General features: G+C 42.5%; 1 protein-coding gene across 21 annotated transcripts in view; it reads right to left on the minus strand.

Moving 5' to 3' along the window:
• MAP7D2 (MAP7 domain containing 2) overlaps positions 1–16,055 on the minus strand; it is a 108,745-nt gene that overhangs the window by 50,471 nt on the left and 42,219 nt on the right. For 20 of the 21 annotated variants that reach the window (XM_038587014.1, XM_038587032.1, XM_038587028.1 and 17 more), the window contains exons 2-3: positions 4,062–4,139; positions 2,759–2,922 (exon numbers count right to left, since the gene is read on the minus strand). In XM_038587014.1, coding sequence (XP_038442942.1) covers positions 2,759–2,922; positions 4,062–4,139 — 242 coding nt within the window. Of the gene's footprint in view, positions 1–2,758; positions 2,923–4,061; positions 4,140–5,548; positions 5,692–16,055 lie in introns of those variants that run through there. The other variant, XM_038587021.1, reaches the window with a different exon arrangement.

Below are 16,055 nucleotides of genomic sequence, written 5' to 3' on the forward strand. Positions count from 1 at the left end.
TTTGTTTAGGGGAGTTTAGAAATTTCTTCTTCTTTTTTAAAAATTTATTCATGAGAGACAAAGAGACAGAGGTAGAGACATAGGCAGAAGGAGAAGCAGGCTCCCTGCAGGGAGCCCGATGCAGGACTTGATCCTAGGATCCCAAATAACGACCTGAGCCAAAGGCAGATGCTCAACCACTGAGCCACCCAGGTGCCCCAGAAATTTCTTCTTTTTACATTCAGACTGGTGGGTTTTGTTAGGTATCAAGCAATAAGAGTATGAGAAGTATGAGATGAAGTTACTCTTTGAAAGAGGCCTTTCCTGGTTATCTGTTGAGCATGAGAAACATGGAGCTAGCTTCACCAAATCCGCACTTCTAGTCAGGAAACTATACTCCCCCAAGTGGAGAATGGGGGAGTACCTTGTGTTGTCAGCCCTAACCCACGTAGGTAACAAGTTTATTCTAAAAGCTTGATTCTTGAGAGCTGTGTGGCATGTAAGAATTAGAAGAACCTACCTTGTGGAGAAAGTAGCCTTCAGCTAGATAATGAGCTCAAGGTCAGTATCTCAAGTAGACACTGGTTATCCCCTTCCCCAGGACAGGCCTGACCAGCCTCCAGCTCTCCCAGTCCTGAAAACCTCTGGAAACCAAGCTGTTTGTGGTGCCCACTTCTGTACTGGCAGACAGGAAGCCCCCTGGTCAAGTCTGGGGCTCACCCACACATATGTGAGGAGTTACCAAGAGCAACATCCTGGCAACTCTAAGGACATGGAACCAAGACAGGGCTAGGAAGGAGGTGTGGAGTCAACAGGTCTTTTCTGAGCTCCTAAGATCAGCCCCAGAGAGTTGGGACTTGGCAGGCAAACCAAATACTTTCCAATAAGTTACAGAAGCAAAATGGGCTGCAATGGAATGAACCATTCCTGCAGATATTTCTCTCTGGTTAATAAAGACAGAACATGACAAGAACAAGAAAAGACTGAAGAATCTATGTAGCCACGTGCCAAGCAGGGGGCAGCCCTGCCAAAGATTTCCAGGGAACCATGAGGGTAAATGCAGGGTTCTCCTTTGGAAAGGGGCTCCTGCAATGTAGACCTACCTGTCCTCTCTAAAGATCACCCACAAGAATGCCAAGCAGGTCTAAGCATCAGCAGACTGCTGACACTGATGTGGTTAACAGGCTGGCCTGCGTGTGGAAAGTTCTTAAGCTCCACCTGGGACTCCAGAGGCCATGAAGGTAGAAGCTGTGGCAGAGGAAGGCTGCTGTTTCCTTGTGTTGCTACACAACCAGGCTCTCAGCCCTGCCCTGCTGTGTCTGGGGAAAAGAGGGAAGCAAGCTCAGCATGTATGTGTAGTGACAAAAATCAGGCAGCATCCCCCATTCCCCATTATCATCCATGTTAGGGGTAAAAGGAAGCACACAAAGCAAACAGAAAATTATCTTAAAGTGCAACCAGTAAAGATTCAGCTGAAGTCACTGAAGGGAATGTAACATTTCTGAACACTACTCTATGCAAGGTGCTTTGCTGGGTACTTTCACAAAAGTCACTTCCTTTAATTCCTGTGACTACCTCTGTTTTGGGCAGAAGAGACTGAGTTATAGGGATATGAAGAGCTAGGTGACTTGTTCCTGGCTACCAAATGCCCAGTAGTAGAGCTGGGATTTGCACAGGGAGCAGACGAATCCATGCAGCCATCAGGCCACAGCCAACAATGGTAAAGTGGGGCTAAGACCCTTGCAATGACTTTCATTTGCCAAGAGGGACAAAGAAATCATCATTTAAATGAGTGCTTTGTGGGCAAAGATGAGTCTAATTGTGTGTGTGTGTATACATGCGTACATGTTCATGGGTTTTTTTTTTCCATTTAAAAAAGAGGAAGGGGTAAAAGATATATAGTCATAAATCAAACAGATTTAAAAAGACACCAAACCTATATAAATGTCTCTGAATCCTATAGAACTGGTGATTAACCTCTGTACTGTTCATACTAAATGATGAGTCATTATAGCTTATGAATAAAAAATGATCATCACCTGATACAAGGCTATGATTACATCCTTAAAATACACTTGTTAAGAAAATCTACTCTCCAAATATGCTTTCTAAATATATTTTCAAAGTTTAGTAATAAAGGACTCTACAAAAAAAAAAGAAAAGAAAAAAAATAAAGGACTCTGCAGTGGTAATAATGATCCATTTCTCTTTTAAAAGGTAACTGTAGAGAAAGGATGATTAAAGCAAGGAACTGCATTAAAATTTACATATACTAGCATCTTTGTATTTGAAGGCAGACAGTTTGCTGTGAATAAGAGAACCAAGTTACCCTCTGCCCTCACATCCCTTCCCCTAGCCCCATGTCTGCCCTAAAGGCACAGGTTCCCAGCACAACCCCCAGACTACACTACCAGGCCCCTATCCATCATCCTCTCTGAGTCTCAAAGTCAGAGAAGGTTAGGTCTGGAAGAAGCCTTGGAGACTGCCAAATTCAACGCCTCACTTCAGAGATAAGCAAATCAAGCAAATACCCAGACAGTCTAAATGGCTTATCCAAGGTCACAGAACAAATTAACACCTGAGTTGAATGGGTAAATCTCTTCATCCCTACTCCAGGGCTTGCTGTCTTGCTGCTGAGAAAAGGCATGGTGAGGTACCAGAGAGAAAGCTCAGTAGTAAATCTCTCTCGTATCCCAGAGCTGGGCAGGACACTTGGATGCCCTTGAGCACCAAGCCCTGTGGGAGCCACTGTGATGGCTTAGAGGTCCTGGGACTTTACCTCCTCCTCCCGGAGCTTCTGCTTCCTCTTCTCTTCCACAGCAGCCCTCTTCTGGTCCTCCCGCTGCCGCTGTTCTTCCAGTTTCCGCCATCGCTCCTCAATTTGCTTTTCATACTGGAGCTTAGCTCTTTTCTGTTTCTCCAGGATCTGCTGCTCCCGGGCAGCTGGGGGGAAGGAAAGTGGAAGAGAAGTGTCATTACCAGAGCACCCCACACTGTTTGGATTAACCAAAATGCAGCAGCAAGAGACAAAAAACCAAAACCAAAACCAAAACAAACAAACAAACAAAAAGCACCCGGTGAGATTCTAGGCTACAGTGCTTGAGATGAAGGGTTCTGGCATCTCTGCCACTAGCTGGGGGACTCTGGGCATGCTAACTACATCATCTCTCTGCCTTGGTTACCTCTTCTGTGAAGTGGGGACCATTGCATCTGCAAAATCACAGTGTGGTGAAGATTAAATGAGGCTGTGCGTGGAAAGTACACAGTAACTGCCCCTGTACACGGGAGCCACAGCTCCTGCTGCTATCACCAAGTCAGATCTGTCATGGTGGCCAAGCCATACACTAGGCTGAGAAATTAGTTCTAAGGGGACATCCACTAAAAACCATGTTAACTGTGTATGTACGATGCATAAGACATTAAGCTATACAAGGGTTGTAAACTCATGACATTCCCCTCAAGACCTTTCCTAAGGACTATCTATCTGGCAGGGTCAGGGAAGGGTTCCCTGGGGAAAGAATGTGTGAACCAACCAGCAGGAGGCAATCAAGAAGAACCAGAAAGCTCACTTGTCTTAATTCACTATTTACCTACCTCACAGTACCCTGTGGGAACACATCAGACTTATCTGTCTATAGTTTGCAAGAGGTAAGACACCCTCTCTCATCAAGGTTTCCCATCCTAATATAGAAAATGTCTTAACTGATAATTTTCTCAGTTCTAAGGATGGCCCTTCTAGATGCCCTGGAAAGAGCCTGAGTGAGTGCACATAGTAGATGCTTGAGGAGGTGGGGGCAGTGACTGTTTCTTGTTCCTCACCACCTACCCACAGTCTCCGGCAGAGTGTCTAGAACACAGCAGAGGTTCAATGTTTGCTAACTGAGTAAATGAACTGTTCTGAGAAATAAATAACAATTGTGAACATGCCAGCCGAAGAGTGGATTCGCTCTCTAGGGCTCATGTTCATCTAGCAACTGTTCTACCTCTCTTCCCATTCACCCATCAATTTCTAAGGATCTTCAGAAAATACACCACCATATTTTTATTCCCTTGAACCTAAACAGCCAAAGGGCACAACTTACCAAGACATTTTTCTCTTTCTTCTCGTCTTTCTTTAGCTAGTCTCTGTCTCTCATCAGATCTTAAAAATCCATCCATGCCTACAAAAAATAAAAACAAGATGAATTAATTCTTCCCTCTGTCCCTATCTGCTGAGTGCCAGGGGCCATTGGTCCTGCACCCTGGGGGTCTGGCCACACATATACATCATCTATCACCATCACTTAATCCACGGAGGCCCAATACATTATTCCCTAACACACACACACACACACACGGCCAGGCCCTGAGAGCTGAGGGGTAGTAGCCATAGCTTTCACATTCACCCACCAAGCTGTGCTGTAGTGGTCCCAATGCCAATCCTGGAGAACCACAGTCTTTCCCTAGTCCTCTGTGCCCAGGATTGGCCCTGGAGGGGGTCAGAAAATACAGCAAGTGCCAGGGAGGCTTGGTAGTGTGCAGAAAAGCCCATCAAGCCTCCCCAAGCCTGGATCCCAAGGGAGAAGAGAAGCACAAAAGTGGACACAATTATTAAACTGATAGTGAACATTCTACTTTCCGAAGGGAGCCAAATGCTGAGGGACACATACAAGTTCCTTGGTAAACACTGAGAAATATAAACACTCAAGTTTGATTTTGGTTCTGCTAAATTTGCTCCAATGTCAATCTTAGTATTTTAGAATCAAAAAGAAGAAATAAAATGTACTCCTGTTTGTCATGTAAATATCTATAAAAATAAAAGGAACAGATGGCAGTTCCTCCCCCACAAAATGTCCAGGAAACATCCCAGAAGCTCCACATCTCTACCCATCTTCTACAGGACCATAAAGGGCTTTCTGAGTCAAAGATCAAATGATATTCATGGTCATTTTAGGACTAGAAATAATTTACTACACTCAGTCACAATCAATCATTCATGAGCATTACTTATATAATATTTAGGCACAACATCTTGGAGAAATCAGCTTCTGTGTTAATACAACCAGACTCACTTTCATAGGCCCAGGCCCTCTTTTTGGTAGTATCATATGCTGACCTCATTGTGTGCCTTGCTGCCACAATTACCTACACCCCTTTTGGGGAAGTTCCTGTGACTATCCAGGAGAGAGACTAGAGGCTTGGACTCAATATAGGCAGCAGGAATACAGAGATGGATGTGATAAACACTGGATTGTCACAACTCCCCATGGGCATCTGATTATGCAGCCTGGATTATATATCAGGTATATTAAAGCTCAAGACTAAAGTGCTAGAAAATCAACCTGGACTATAAATGCCATTACTCGTGTTTGTTTTTAGTTAGCTCTTGATCATCATGCTACCAACAACATGAACATCATCAAGAATTTGAAGGCCCAACTTCTAAGCTCATCATTGCTGACTCCTCACAGTTTGATCCCAAACTCTCTTCCCAACCAACTTGACATCAGCACTGCCTCTTTCTTCCACACACCTTCCAGCTCAAAATACCCTTCTCCCACATCCCCACAGCTATTTAAATCCCACCTACCTTCAGGATCTCACAGTGCCCCGGACCCCATGATGCTATTCTCCCTCACAGTTGGCAGAACCCTAATTCCATTCTGCTTGGTTACAGAGTTCTCTGATTCAGTATCCCTGGGAGGATGGAGAGGCTACTGAGGCAAGGGTGGCTTATCTATGTTTGGGTCACCCCAGCTTGGGGTACCACTCAACAGTGCCCCTGAGGTGAACACACAATGCTCAAAGGCAAGCATGTAGTCTTGCCTACAAGACAAGAGAGAGAAAAACCAAGTTTCTCTTTTTTCTAAACGCTTTCAGGCTCTAGTGTCTACATCAATCAAGAATTTGATTAATAATGGGCAGCCTCAGTGGCTCAGTGGTTTAGCATTGCCTTCAGCCCAGGGTGTGATCCTGGAGAGCTGGGATGGAGTCCCACATCAGGTTCCCTGCATGGAGCCTGCTTCTCCCTCTCCCTGTGTCTCTGCCTCTCTCTGTCTCCCTCTGTCTCTCTGTCTCTGTCTTTCATGAATAAATAAATCAAATTAAAAAAAGAATTTGATTAATAAGAATTTATTCTGTGTGAGAAGTTACAAAGTGAAGCTCAGCACCTCTGGACAGATGCTTGCTTGTGTCAGCACCCATATCAACCCGTCCCTCCCAGCAGGACCTGAACCTTACTCTGTATTGCCCATGTCACCCTTCAGATGTTAATGAGCCAGCCCTGTATCTGAGGTACAGTCTGAGAAACACTAAAAGTGTTCTTCAAATAGAAGAGAAAAACAAGGAAAAGGGCCAAGCACATTTGGAACTGGCCACATTACCCAGATGCTTTACAAAAACAAGTTGCTCTGTTCCAGGGATATGCATTATTTTAGGCTGCCCCCTTGTGGGCACTTGTAAGAGTCACAACTACAAATCATTTCCTTTCCAGAAAATCTTCATTACCGTGCTCAGTCTTCATCACAAAAAAAAAAAAAAATTAAAAAAAAAGTCATCATCACGTGCTTCATCATAATAGGAGGTGACCCAGTTACTGTGGATCAAAGGCACTTCTTGTATTTCTTTGGGTCAGTCACCTTATGATGCAGGTACTATTTCAATCCTCATAGTTGTAGAAAGGGAAGCACAAAGAGGTTAATTAACTTGTCTGAGGTCACACCATCAGAAAGTGGAAAAGCCAGATCCTAATCCAAGAACCTAACTCTAGAACCCACACTCTTAACTACTGTTCTCTTGCAAAGGAAGAAATGTAACAGCTTGACCTTAGTGCCTATGAATGAAATCTGTCACCCAGTATCACACACAAGGAACAAATCCCATCTTTGTCTCTGGAATAAGTCTGCAAATTTGGAAAGGTCTAAGTCTAGTTCATTAGAGAGGTATCAAATAAGCACTACTGTAAGCCAAGCACTGGCTGGCTGGGTGCAGATCTGGCCAATGTCCAGGCAGGGTAATTATTTGCTTCCTCTTCAAACTGATGGTTTGGAAATGTTTTAGAGAGGCTGATGCTAGATGGGAAACACGGTTAGCCAGAGAATCTTGGGGACAGCCATGAAAAGCAATTCTGCTTTGGCTTCAATGAAGAGGGTGAAGTGACTCAAACATTCCAATATGGGTAACCTGGAGTCTCTGTAATGTCACACAGAGTTGCAAGCCATGTGCGGCTACTTCACCTTAAGATAATCAAAATTAAATGCAATTAGGGGAGCCTGGCTGGCTCAGTCGGAAGAACATGTGACTCTTGATCTCAGGGTTATGAGTTCAAGTCCCACACTGGGTATTTAGATTCCTTAAATAAACTTAAAAAATTAAATGCAATTAAAAGTTCAGTTCCTCACCACACTGGTCACATTTCAGACACTCACTCTCCACATGAGGCTTGCAACTATCACACTGGACAGCACTGAAGGAGAAATCTGGCAGCTCCTTCATGTGATCCCTTCCGTAACGCTTAGCTGCTCTGGGGCACATATGGATAAGCAAATCTCAGAGTTCAATCCGGGTTGTAAGGCTGGGGTAGGGCCTCGTTCTTTCACACAGCTTGGCCCCTCCTGAATACAAGAACTCTCAATCATTTCTAGAACATTCATTTGAAGAAAAGCCAAATAATTAACTCATATCTCCAACTTCCATCTTGTGCCTTTCCATGACGCTCTAGGAACCTCTGCTGAGAAGCACCCGGCTTATCCCAGTAGAGCACAAACCAGACCACCTCTATTTGTTAGGGGCCATGGACTTAACCAGTTATTACCACTAGTACAACACAGTCAGAGGAATTGAGGTATACCATGATTAACACAGGGTAAATAATATATAAACATTAACAATACCAAGAGACCTCCTCTAAAGACCCAGTATACTTAAGGGTTAATGCTCAACTTGGTTCCTACAGGTAGCCTTCTCTCTGTATGGCCTGAAATTCTAAAATGTTTAGTTTTCCTACCCAATAAATCATCCTTTATCCATTAATACCTCGTACTATATGCGTACACTTGTTTCTTTTTTATTAAACCAGAGACTCAATTTTATCTTTGAACCCATGAGAAGAGATGGAGAATAGATCTGTGCTTGTCAGAGGATAGGGAAGAGGGGCAGAAAGGAGTAGGTGGCTATTAAAGGGCAGCATGAGGGATCCTGTGGTAATGGAAATGTTGTCTATCTTGACTAGATCAGTGTCACCACTTTGGTTAGGACAATATACTATAGTGCTGCAAGCTAGTATTGTTGGGGAAAACCAGGTAAAGGGTATATGGGATCTCTCTGTAGAATCACTTATAACTGTATGTGAATCTACAGTGACCTCAAAATAGAAAGTTTAATTTAGGGATGCCTGGGTGGCTCAGTGCATGATCCCAGGTTGGGAGACTGAGTCTTGCATCAGGCTCCCTGCAAGGAGCCTATTTCTCCCTTTGCCTGTGTCTCTGTCTCTCTGTGTCTCTCATGAATAAATAAAATCTTTTTTTAAAAAAAAGAAAGTTTAATTTAAAAAATATGGCTAAGGGGTGAAGCCCTGGAGAAGAACCAAAGACAGAGGGAGCAGAGGGTATCTTCCTGGGAGGTGTCTCACTCAGGAGAAGGACAAGGGGTATACATGTCAGAGCCATGCCTGTGCCATTCCTGATGCAAGAATGCTTCCCAGGACAATAGCATTCAGGTAATGTGCACTACTGAAACAGAGGCCTCGTCCTGAGCAACTCACTCCATGGAAATGAAAATGAAACAGGGATATTGAGCAGCTAAACAACTATTTTATGTTAACAGAACACCGTAAAATTTCATACTTCACTGATGTGTTCTTGCTTGGAGTAACTTCCCATTATCCTTGGGCTGTAGCAATACATTTTTAAAAACTAATTTTAAAATGAATTTTATTAGCCTTAGCACTCTCTCACTAGAATATTAATGAGCTGATATCAGTCAATTATTCATGGTACTGGTAATAACCATTATCAAAATACAAAGTTTTTAGGGGAAGCCAGCTGTGTTCGACTTTTAAAAATTAATTGTATTAAATGAATTTTAAAGTAACTTTCCCAAACATACTCATATCAGTGCAACTGAGTCAGTGTCCATAAAAAAGAAAAGGGAACTAGAAATGAAGAGCTTATCAAACAATAAATACAATGCTTGCCAGCCACCTCCCAGTGGGGCATCCTCCTCTCTGTGGACTGGCAAGGCATGAATGTATTCACCTCCATGGTGATTCGTGCTGTCATCTGTCTCAATGCAGGAAGACCAGTGGTTCTCAAATATGGCTACACAATGGAGTCACCTTGGGAGCTTTTAAAAGGACAGATGCATTTCCCTCCCAGAGGCTAACTTACTATCTTAGGTGTAAACAGAATGGTAGTGCTTTAAAAACTTCCATGTAATTCTAACATGCAGCAGGACTGAGAAATGTCCTAGCCCACTACTCCCCTGCCACTGGAATATGCATCAGAACCACCTGGAGGGCTTGTGAACTCTTACTATCAGGTGGCACTCCCAGAGCTTGTGACAGAGTGGGCCTGGGGTGAGCTGGAGAATCTGCCTTTTTTTTTAATTTATTTTTTATTGGTGTTCAATTTACTAACGTACAGAATAACCCCCCAGTGCCCGTCACCCATTCACTCCCACCCCCCGCCCTTCTCCCCTTCCACCACCCCTAGTTCGTTTCCCAGAGTTAGCAGTCTTTACGTTCTGTCTCCCTTTCTGATATTTCCCACACATTTCTTCTCCCTTCCCTTATATTCCCTTTCACTATTATTTATATTCCCCAAATGAATGAGTACATATAATGTTTGTCCTTCACCGACTGACTTACTTCACTCAGCATAATACCCTCCAGTTCCATCCACGCTGAAGCAAATGGTGGGTATTTGTCATTTCTAATAGCTGAGTAATATTCCATTGTATACATAAACCACATCTTCTCTATCCATTCATCTTTCGTTGGACACCGAGGCTCCTTCCACAGTTTGGCTATCGTGGCCATTGCTGCTATAAACATCGGGGTGCAGGTGTCCCGGCACAAGAGTCCAGGGCCAGATGGCTTCCCTGGGGAATTTTATCAAACGTTTAAAGAAGAAACCATACCTATTCTCCTAAAGCTGTTTGGAAAGATAGAAAGAGATGGAGTACTTCCAAATTCGTTCTATGAGGCCAGCATCACCTTAATTCCAAAACCAGACAAAGACCCCACCAAAAAGGAGAATTACAGACCAATATCCCTGATGAACATGGATGCAAAAATTCTCAACAAGATACTGGCCAATAGGATCCAACAGTACATTAAGAAAATTATTCACCATGACCAAGTAGGATTTATCCCTGGGACACAAGGCTGGTTCAACACCCGTAAAACAATCAATGTGATTCATCATATCAGCAAGAGAAAAACCAAGAACCATATGATCCTCTCATTAGATGCAGAGAAAGCATTTGACAAAATACAGCATCCATTCCTGATCAAAACTCTTCAGAGTGTAGGGATAGAGGGAACATTCCTCGACACCTTAAAAGCCATCTATGAAAAGCCCACAGCAAATATCATTCTCAATGGGGAAGCACTGGGAGCCTTTCCCCTAAGATCAGGAACAAGACAGGGATGTCCACTCTCACCACTGCTGTTCAACATAGTACTGGAAGTCCTAGCCTCAGCAATCAGACAACAAAAAGACATTAAAGGCATTCAAATTGGCAAAGAAGAAGTCAAACTCTCCCTCTTCGCCGATGACATGATACTCTACATAGAAAACCCAAAAGTCTCCACCCCAAGATTGCTAGAACTCATACAGCAATTCGGTAGCGTGGCAGGATACAAAATCAATGCCCAGAAATCAATGGCATTTCTATACACTAACAATGAGACTGAAGAAAGAGAAATTAAGGAGTCAATCCCATTTACAATTGCACCCAAAAGCATAAGATACCTAGGAATAAACCTAACCAAAGAGGTAAAGGATCTATACCCTCAAAACTATAGAACACTTCTGAAAGAAATTGAGGAAGACACAAAGAGATGGAAAAATATTCCATGCTCATGGATTGGCAGAATTAATATTGTGAAAATGTCAATGTTACCCAGGGCAATATACACGTTTAATGCAATCCCTATCAAAATACCATGGACTTTCTTCAGAGAGTTAGAACAAATTATTTTAAGATTTGTGTGGAATCAGAAAAGACCCCGAATAGCCAGGGGAATTTTAAAAAAGAAAACCATATCTGGGGGCATCACAATGTCAGATTTCAGGTTGTACTACAAAGCTGTGGTCATCAAGACAGTGTGGTACTGGCACAAAAACAGACACATAGATCAGTGGAACAGAATAGAGAATCCAGAAGTGGACCCTGAACTTTATGGGCAACTAATATTTGATAAAGGAGGAAAGACTATCCATTGGAAGAAAGACAGTCTCTTCAATAAATGGTGCTGGGAAAATTGGACATCCACATGCAGAAGAATGAAACTAGACCACTCTCTTGCACCATACACAAAGATAAACTCAAAATGGATGAAAGATCTAAATGTGAGACAAGATTCCATCAAAATCCTAGAGAAGAACACAGGCAACACCCTTTTTGAACTCGGCCATAGTAACTTCTTGCAAGATACATCCACGAAGGCAAAAGAAACAAAAGCAAAAATGAACTATTGGGACTTCATCAAGATAAGAAGCTTTTGCACAGCAAAGGATACAGTCAACAAAACTCAAAGACAACCTACAGAATGGGAGAAGATATTTGCAAATGACATATCAGATAAAGGGCTAGTTTCCAAGATCTATAAAGAACTTATTAAACTCAACACCAAAGAAACAAACAATCCAATCATGAAATGGGCAAAAGACATGAACAGAAATCTCACAGAGGAAGACATAGACATGGCCAACATGCATATGAGAAAATGCTCTGCATCACTTGCCATCAGGGAAATACAAATCAAAACCACAATGAGATACCACCTCACACCAGTGAGAATGGGGAAAATTAGCAAGGCAGGAAACAACAAATGTTGGAGAGAATGCGGAGAAAAGGGAACCCTCTTACACTGTTGGTGGGAATGTGAACTGGTGCAGCCGCTCTGGAAAACTGTGTGGAGGTTCCTCAAACAGTTAAAAATAGACCTGCCCTACAACCCAGCAATTGCACTGTTGGGGATTTACCCCAAAGATACAAATGCAGAGAATCTGCCTTTCTAACAAGTTCCCAGGTGAGGCTGATGCTGTTGGTTCAGGGCCCACATCTTGAGAACTGTTGTTCTAGACTATGCTCATTCTACACTGCAAGGCCTTGCCCGTGGCTCCTCTGTGGATGTCTGGAGCCCAGGAGAATGTGGGGGTCACAAAGTGGAATGGAGGGAATGTAAAGAGATGATCGACCATCTGCCTGCAAAGAGATGATCCCCACACACAGCAGTTCCCTTTGCTACGGTTGTTACTGCCCCACATGCTATATGGCCTGGGCCTGCCTATTCATTCGCCCCTTGCCCTCTAAACTCTTATCTCTCAATCCCCAGCACCTTGCACATGGTACTCAAACACTTACTGAATGAATAGGCCATGAATATTATGTCCCATTGACCGAAACCTCCCCATGTGTAGAGCATTTAAACCTTTTATCAGTAATGTCTATAAAAACAAGTAACATTTTGAAGCATCTTTGTACCTGTTATGCTGCTGGAGTTCGGCAAGGAGTACCAAGATAAAGAAAGGAAAGCAGTTTTTCCCACTGCCCCCAATGTTCCCCCACAAGGCTAAAATAAATCTTTCCTCTAAATTCTATCAGTGCTCTGCCTCTCTCAGCCCTTTTCCCTCTTTAATTTGAATTGGGGTCCCTCTCTCATTCATGGTCCTCAAGCACAGGAAGCTCCACCCTCCACACTGTTACCTATTCCAGTCCATCGATCAGGATATAAGCTTCTTTTTTCTTCCTTTCTTTTTTTTTTTTGAAGATTTTATTTATTTATTTATTTTTAAAAGATTTTATTTATTCATGAGAGACACAGAGAAAGGAGAGAGAGAGAGAGAGAGAGAGAGAGAGAGGCAGAGACACAGGCAGAAAAAGAAGCAGGCTCCATGCAGGGAGCCCGACGTGGGACTCGATCCCGGGTCTCCAGGATCACTCCCTGGGCCAAAGGCAGTGCTAAACCGCTGAGCCACCTGGGCTGCCCAAGGTTTTATTTTTAAGTACACTCTATACCCAATGTGGGGCTTGAACCTAAAACTCTGAGATCTAGAGTTGCATGCTCTATTGACTGAGCCATCAAACAAACCCAAAATAAGCTTCTTAAGGGAAATACCCATGTCCCATTTCTTCCTGTAGCCCCAAGGGCCTAGTACAGTATTCTGTACTATGATAAGCACTTAATAAATGCTGAATTCACAGGCACCTACTGTATGCCAGGCCCAGAAAGGATATTAAGAGACACATTTCCTTGTTTCTTGTGATCCTATGACAAGCATCAGAGCAAAGGCATCACTCCTGTGGCCTCTGTATGACCTGACCCACTTATTTAAACTTTAAAAGCCTCAGTTTCCTATACTTAAAAGGGATATGGAATGCTAGCTCTAGGGACTCACCATCTTGTAACACATCACTATGCTATGAGAAGGCCAAGTCAAACAGTGGGTCTCAGGAAAGTGTTCCAACCAGCAGAACCAACAGCTATCACCAACTATCTGCCTCTGAGTGTGCCATCTTGGCCCTCCAGCTGCCCTTCAGTAAAGATCTCAATTTAGAACCACTCCATCAACCCCAAGGCAACACAAAGAATCCTGAGAAAGAAGGCAACATTATAAACTGTTCAGTCTTGGTGTAGTTTGTTACACAGCAATGTAACCAGAAAACCAGTCCACCAATCAACCAAAGGCAAACAAGCAACAATTTTGGATCACTCAGCATAAGGGACCCAGATTATGCACCACCCTAAACTGCTCAGACTCATGGGCTCACCAACCCTGGACCTCAGCCACCTGTCATGCTCCTTAGCCACAATTGTTCTAGTGATGGCTCAAGTAGCTTCTCACTCACCACGCCCTGGAAGCTGCTCCTGCCACTGCCTCCAACAGAGGAGCCCCCATACGTGACATCAGGTAAAAAGGAGCAATGGTAGCACCTTGACATTGACAAGGCCAGTCCTGCAGATGCCAGGAAACATGACCCAGAGGACACAGGGGTTAAGGCCCTGTGACAAGCACTCTGAGACAGGAAGGTAACAATGGATGAATTGCTTGCTCTTCTTTTATTAGTGAACTGGGATTCTACTGAGTCACTGGGGATTCCTAACCTCTCTGGACATGGCCTGAGGGTCCAAGCACTACCAGCTGCATTTGATTGCAATGCCATAGTCAGCTTGATGATGCATCATCTTTTATTTTCTCTCCTTCCTTCCCCAGCTCATATACATTTCCCCTCACTCTTAATTCTTAGGGAGCATACCCCTCAATAAAGTGCTGATGGGTATAAAAGAGGAGGTGTACCTGCATATGAATGTTCATAGCAGCATCATTCAGAATAGCCACAAAGTGGAAAGAACTCAAATGTCCATCAACTACTAAATGGATAAATAAAACATGGTATGTTCATATAATGAAATGTTATTTGGTCATAAAAAAAAGGAATGAAGGGGATGATGGGCTGTTAATGGATACAGGATTTCTTTTAGGGATAATGGAAATGTTCTGGTATTAAATAGTAAACAATGGTTGTACAACACTGTCAATGTACTAAACCCTACCAAAGTTTACACTTCAAAATGGTAACATGTTATGTGAATTATATTGCAATAATAGAAAGAAAAAAAACCATCATATGGAGGGCTCCACAATAACATTTAAAATCTCATCTGTGGCCTTCGTCCAAGTCTCCCAAGTTACTGCTTTGACTTTTTCCTCTCAATTATCCAAATGGTATATTTGGTTCCAATAAAGCATTTTTCATACAATGAGAATGCATGTGGTTCATCTGAGTATGTAAAAATCATACATATACATATAATCCCTGAAAAATATCTGCCACACAATTTCAAGATCTTTGTTATATTTTATAAAACTGGGGAACAAAAGTGAATATTTGTAAGCTGAAAGAAAAGGAAATATATCTGCTACTGTTTGTTCAAAAGATGGGAGAGGTGATGAAAAAATAATAAATTATAAATGTGTTACGATTCACAATTATGATTACATGAAGTGATGATATATGTGAAGAATTTTCCATTATGATAAAAATAAAAGCTCATTAAATGTTAGTGGCTATTATTTTTAGGGGGGCTATATTTTGAGATTAAAGAAATTGAAACTCAAAAAGTCGTGACCCACCCAATGTCATACTAAGTGGGAGGATTCTCATTTCTCTCTGATCCTTATTCCACTGTGATTTTTCCTACACTCTGCTACAGAATCATATTCAGATCAATGAAGGGGAGGAAGGTGAAAATTCCAGAGGGGTAATGGTATATGCAAAAATATGCTAGAAAATAATAAAGCCTGAAATCTCATTGAACTTCAATCCTACCAGTAAACTGAAAATCAATTGACAGAATCTAGAACCTTTTTCATCTTTGCATGAGGGTATTGTTTTTGTCCAGAAAGCATCACATATTCCTCTCTTATGTTTTTCAATTAAAATCTCAAAAACAAAAAAAAAAAAAAAAAAAAAAAAAATAAAATAAAATCTCAAAAACAGGGCACCTGGGTGGCTCAGTGGTTGAGCGTCTGACTTCGGCTCAGGTCGTGGTCCCGGGGTCCCGGGATCGAGTCCCACATCGGGCTCCCTGCAGGAGCCTGCTTCTCTCTCTGCCTGTGTCTCTGCCTCTATCTCTGTCTCTCATGAATAAATAAATAAACTTTAAAAAAAATAAAATCTTAAAAACAATTACAATCCTATAGGGTTACTAAACTTTCTATTTAAATTTCTTTCAATGTGGAACTAAATCTCAATTCTCAGTAGGTCCTGTCGGCATCTGTCCATATTTCAGGATGACTGCTTTAATGCAGTGGACTGTAATGAAAATCAACAGCACCAACAGTTGACAGATCTTCTAAAGATTCTTG

The sequence above is a fragment of the Canis lupus genome, chromosome X (genome assembly GCF_011100685.1).
Source record: "Canis lupus familiaris isolate Mischka breed German Shepherd chromosome X, alternate assembly UU_Cfam_GSD_1.0, whole genome shotgun sequence".
NCBI classification, from domain to species: Eukaryota; Metazoa; Chordata; class Mammalia; order Carnivora; family Canidae; genus Canis; species Canis lupus.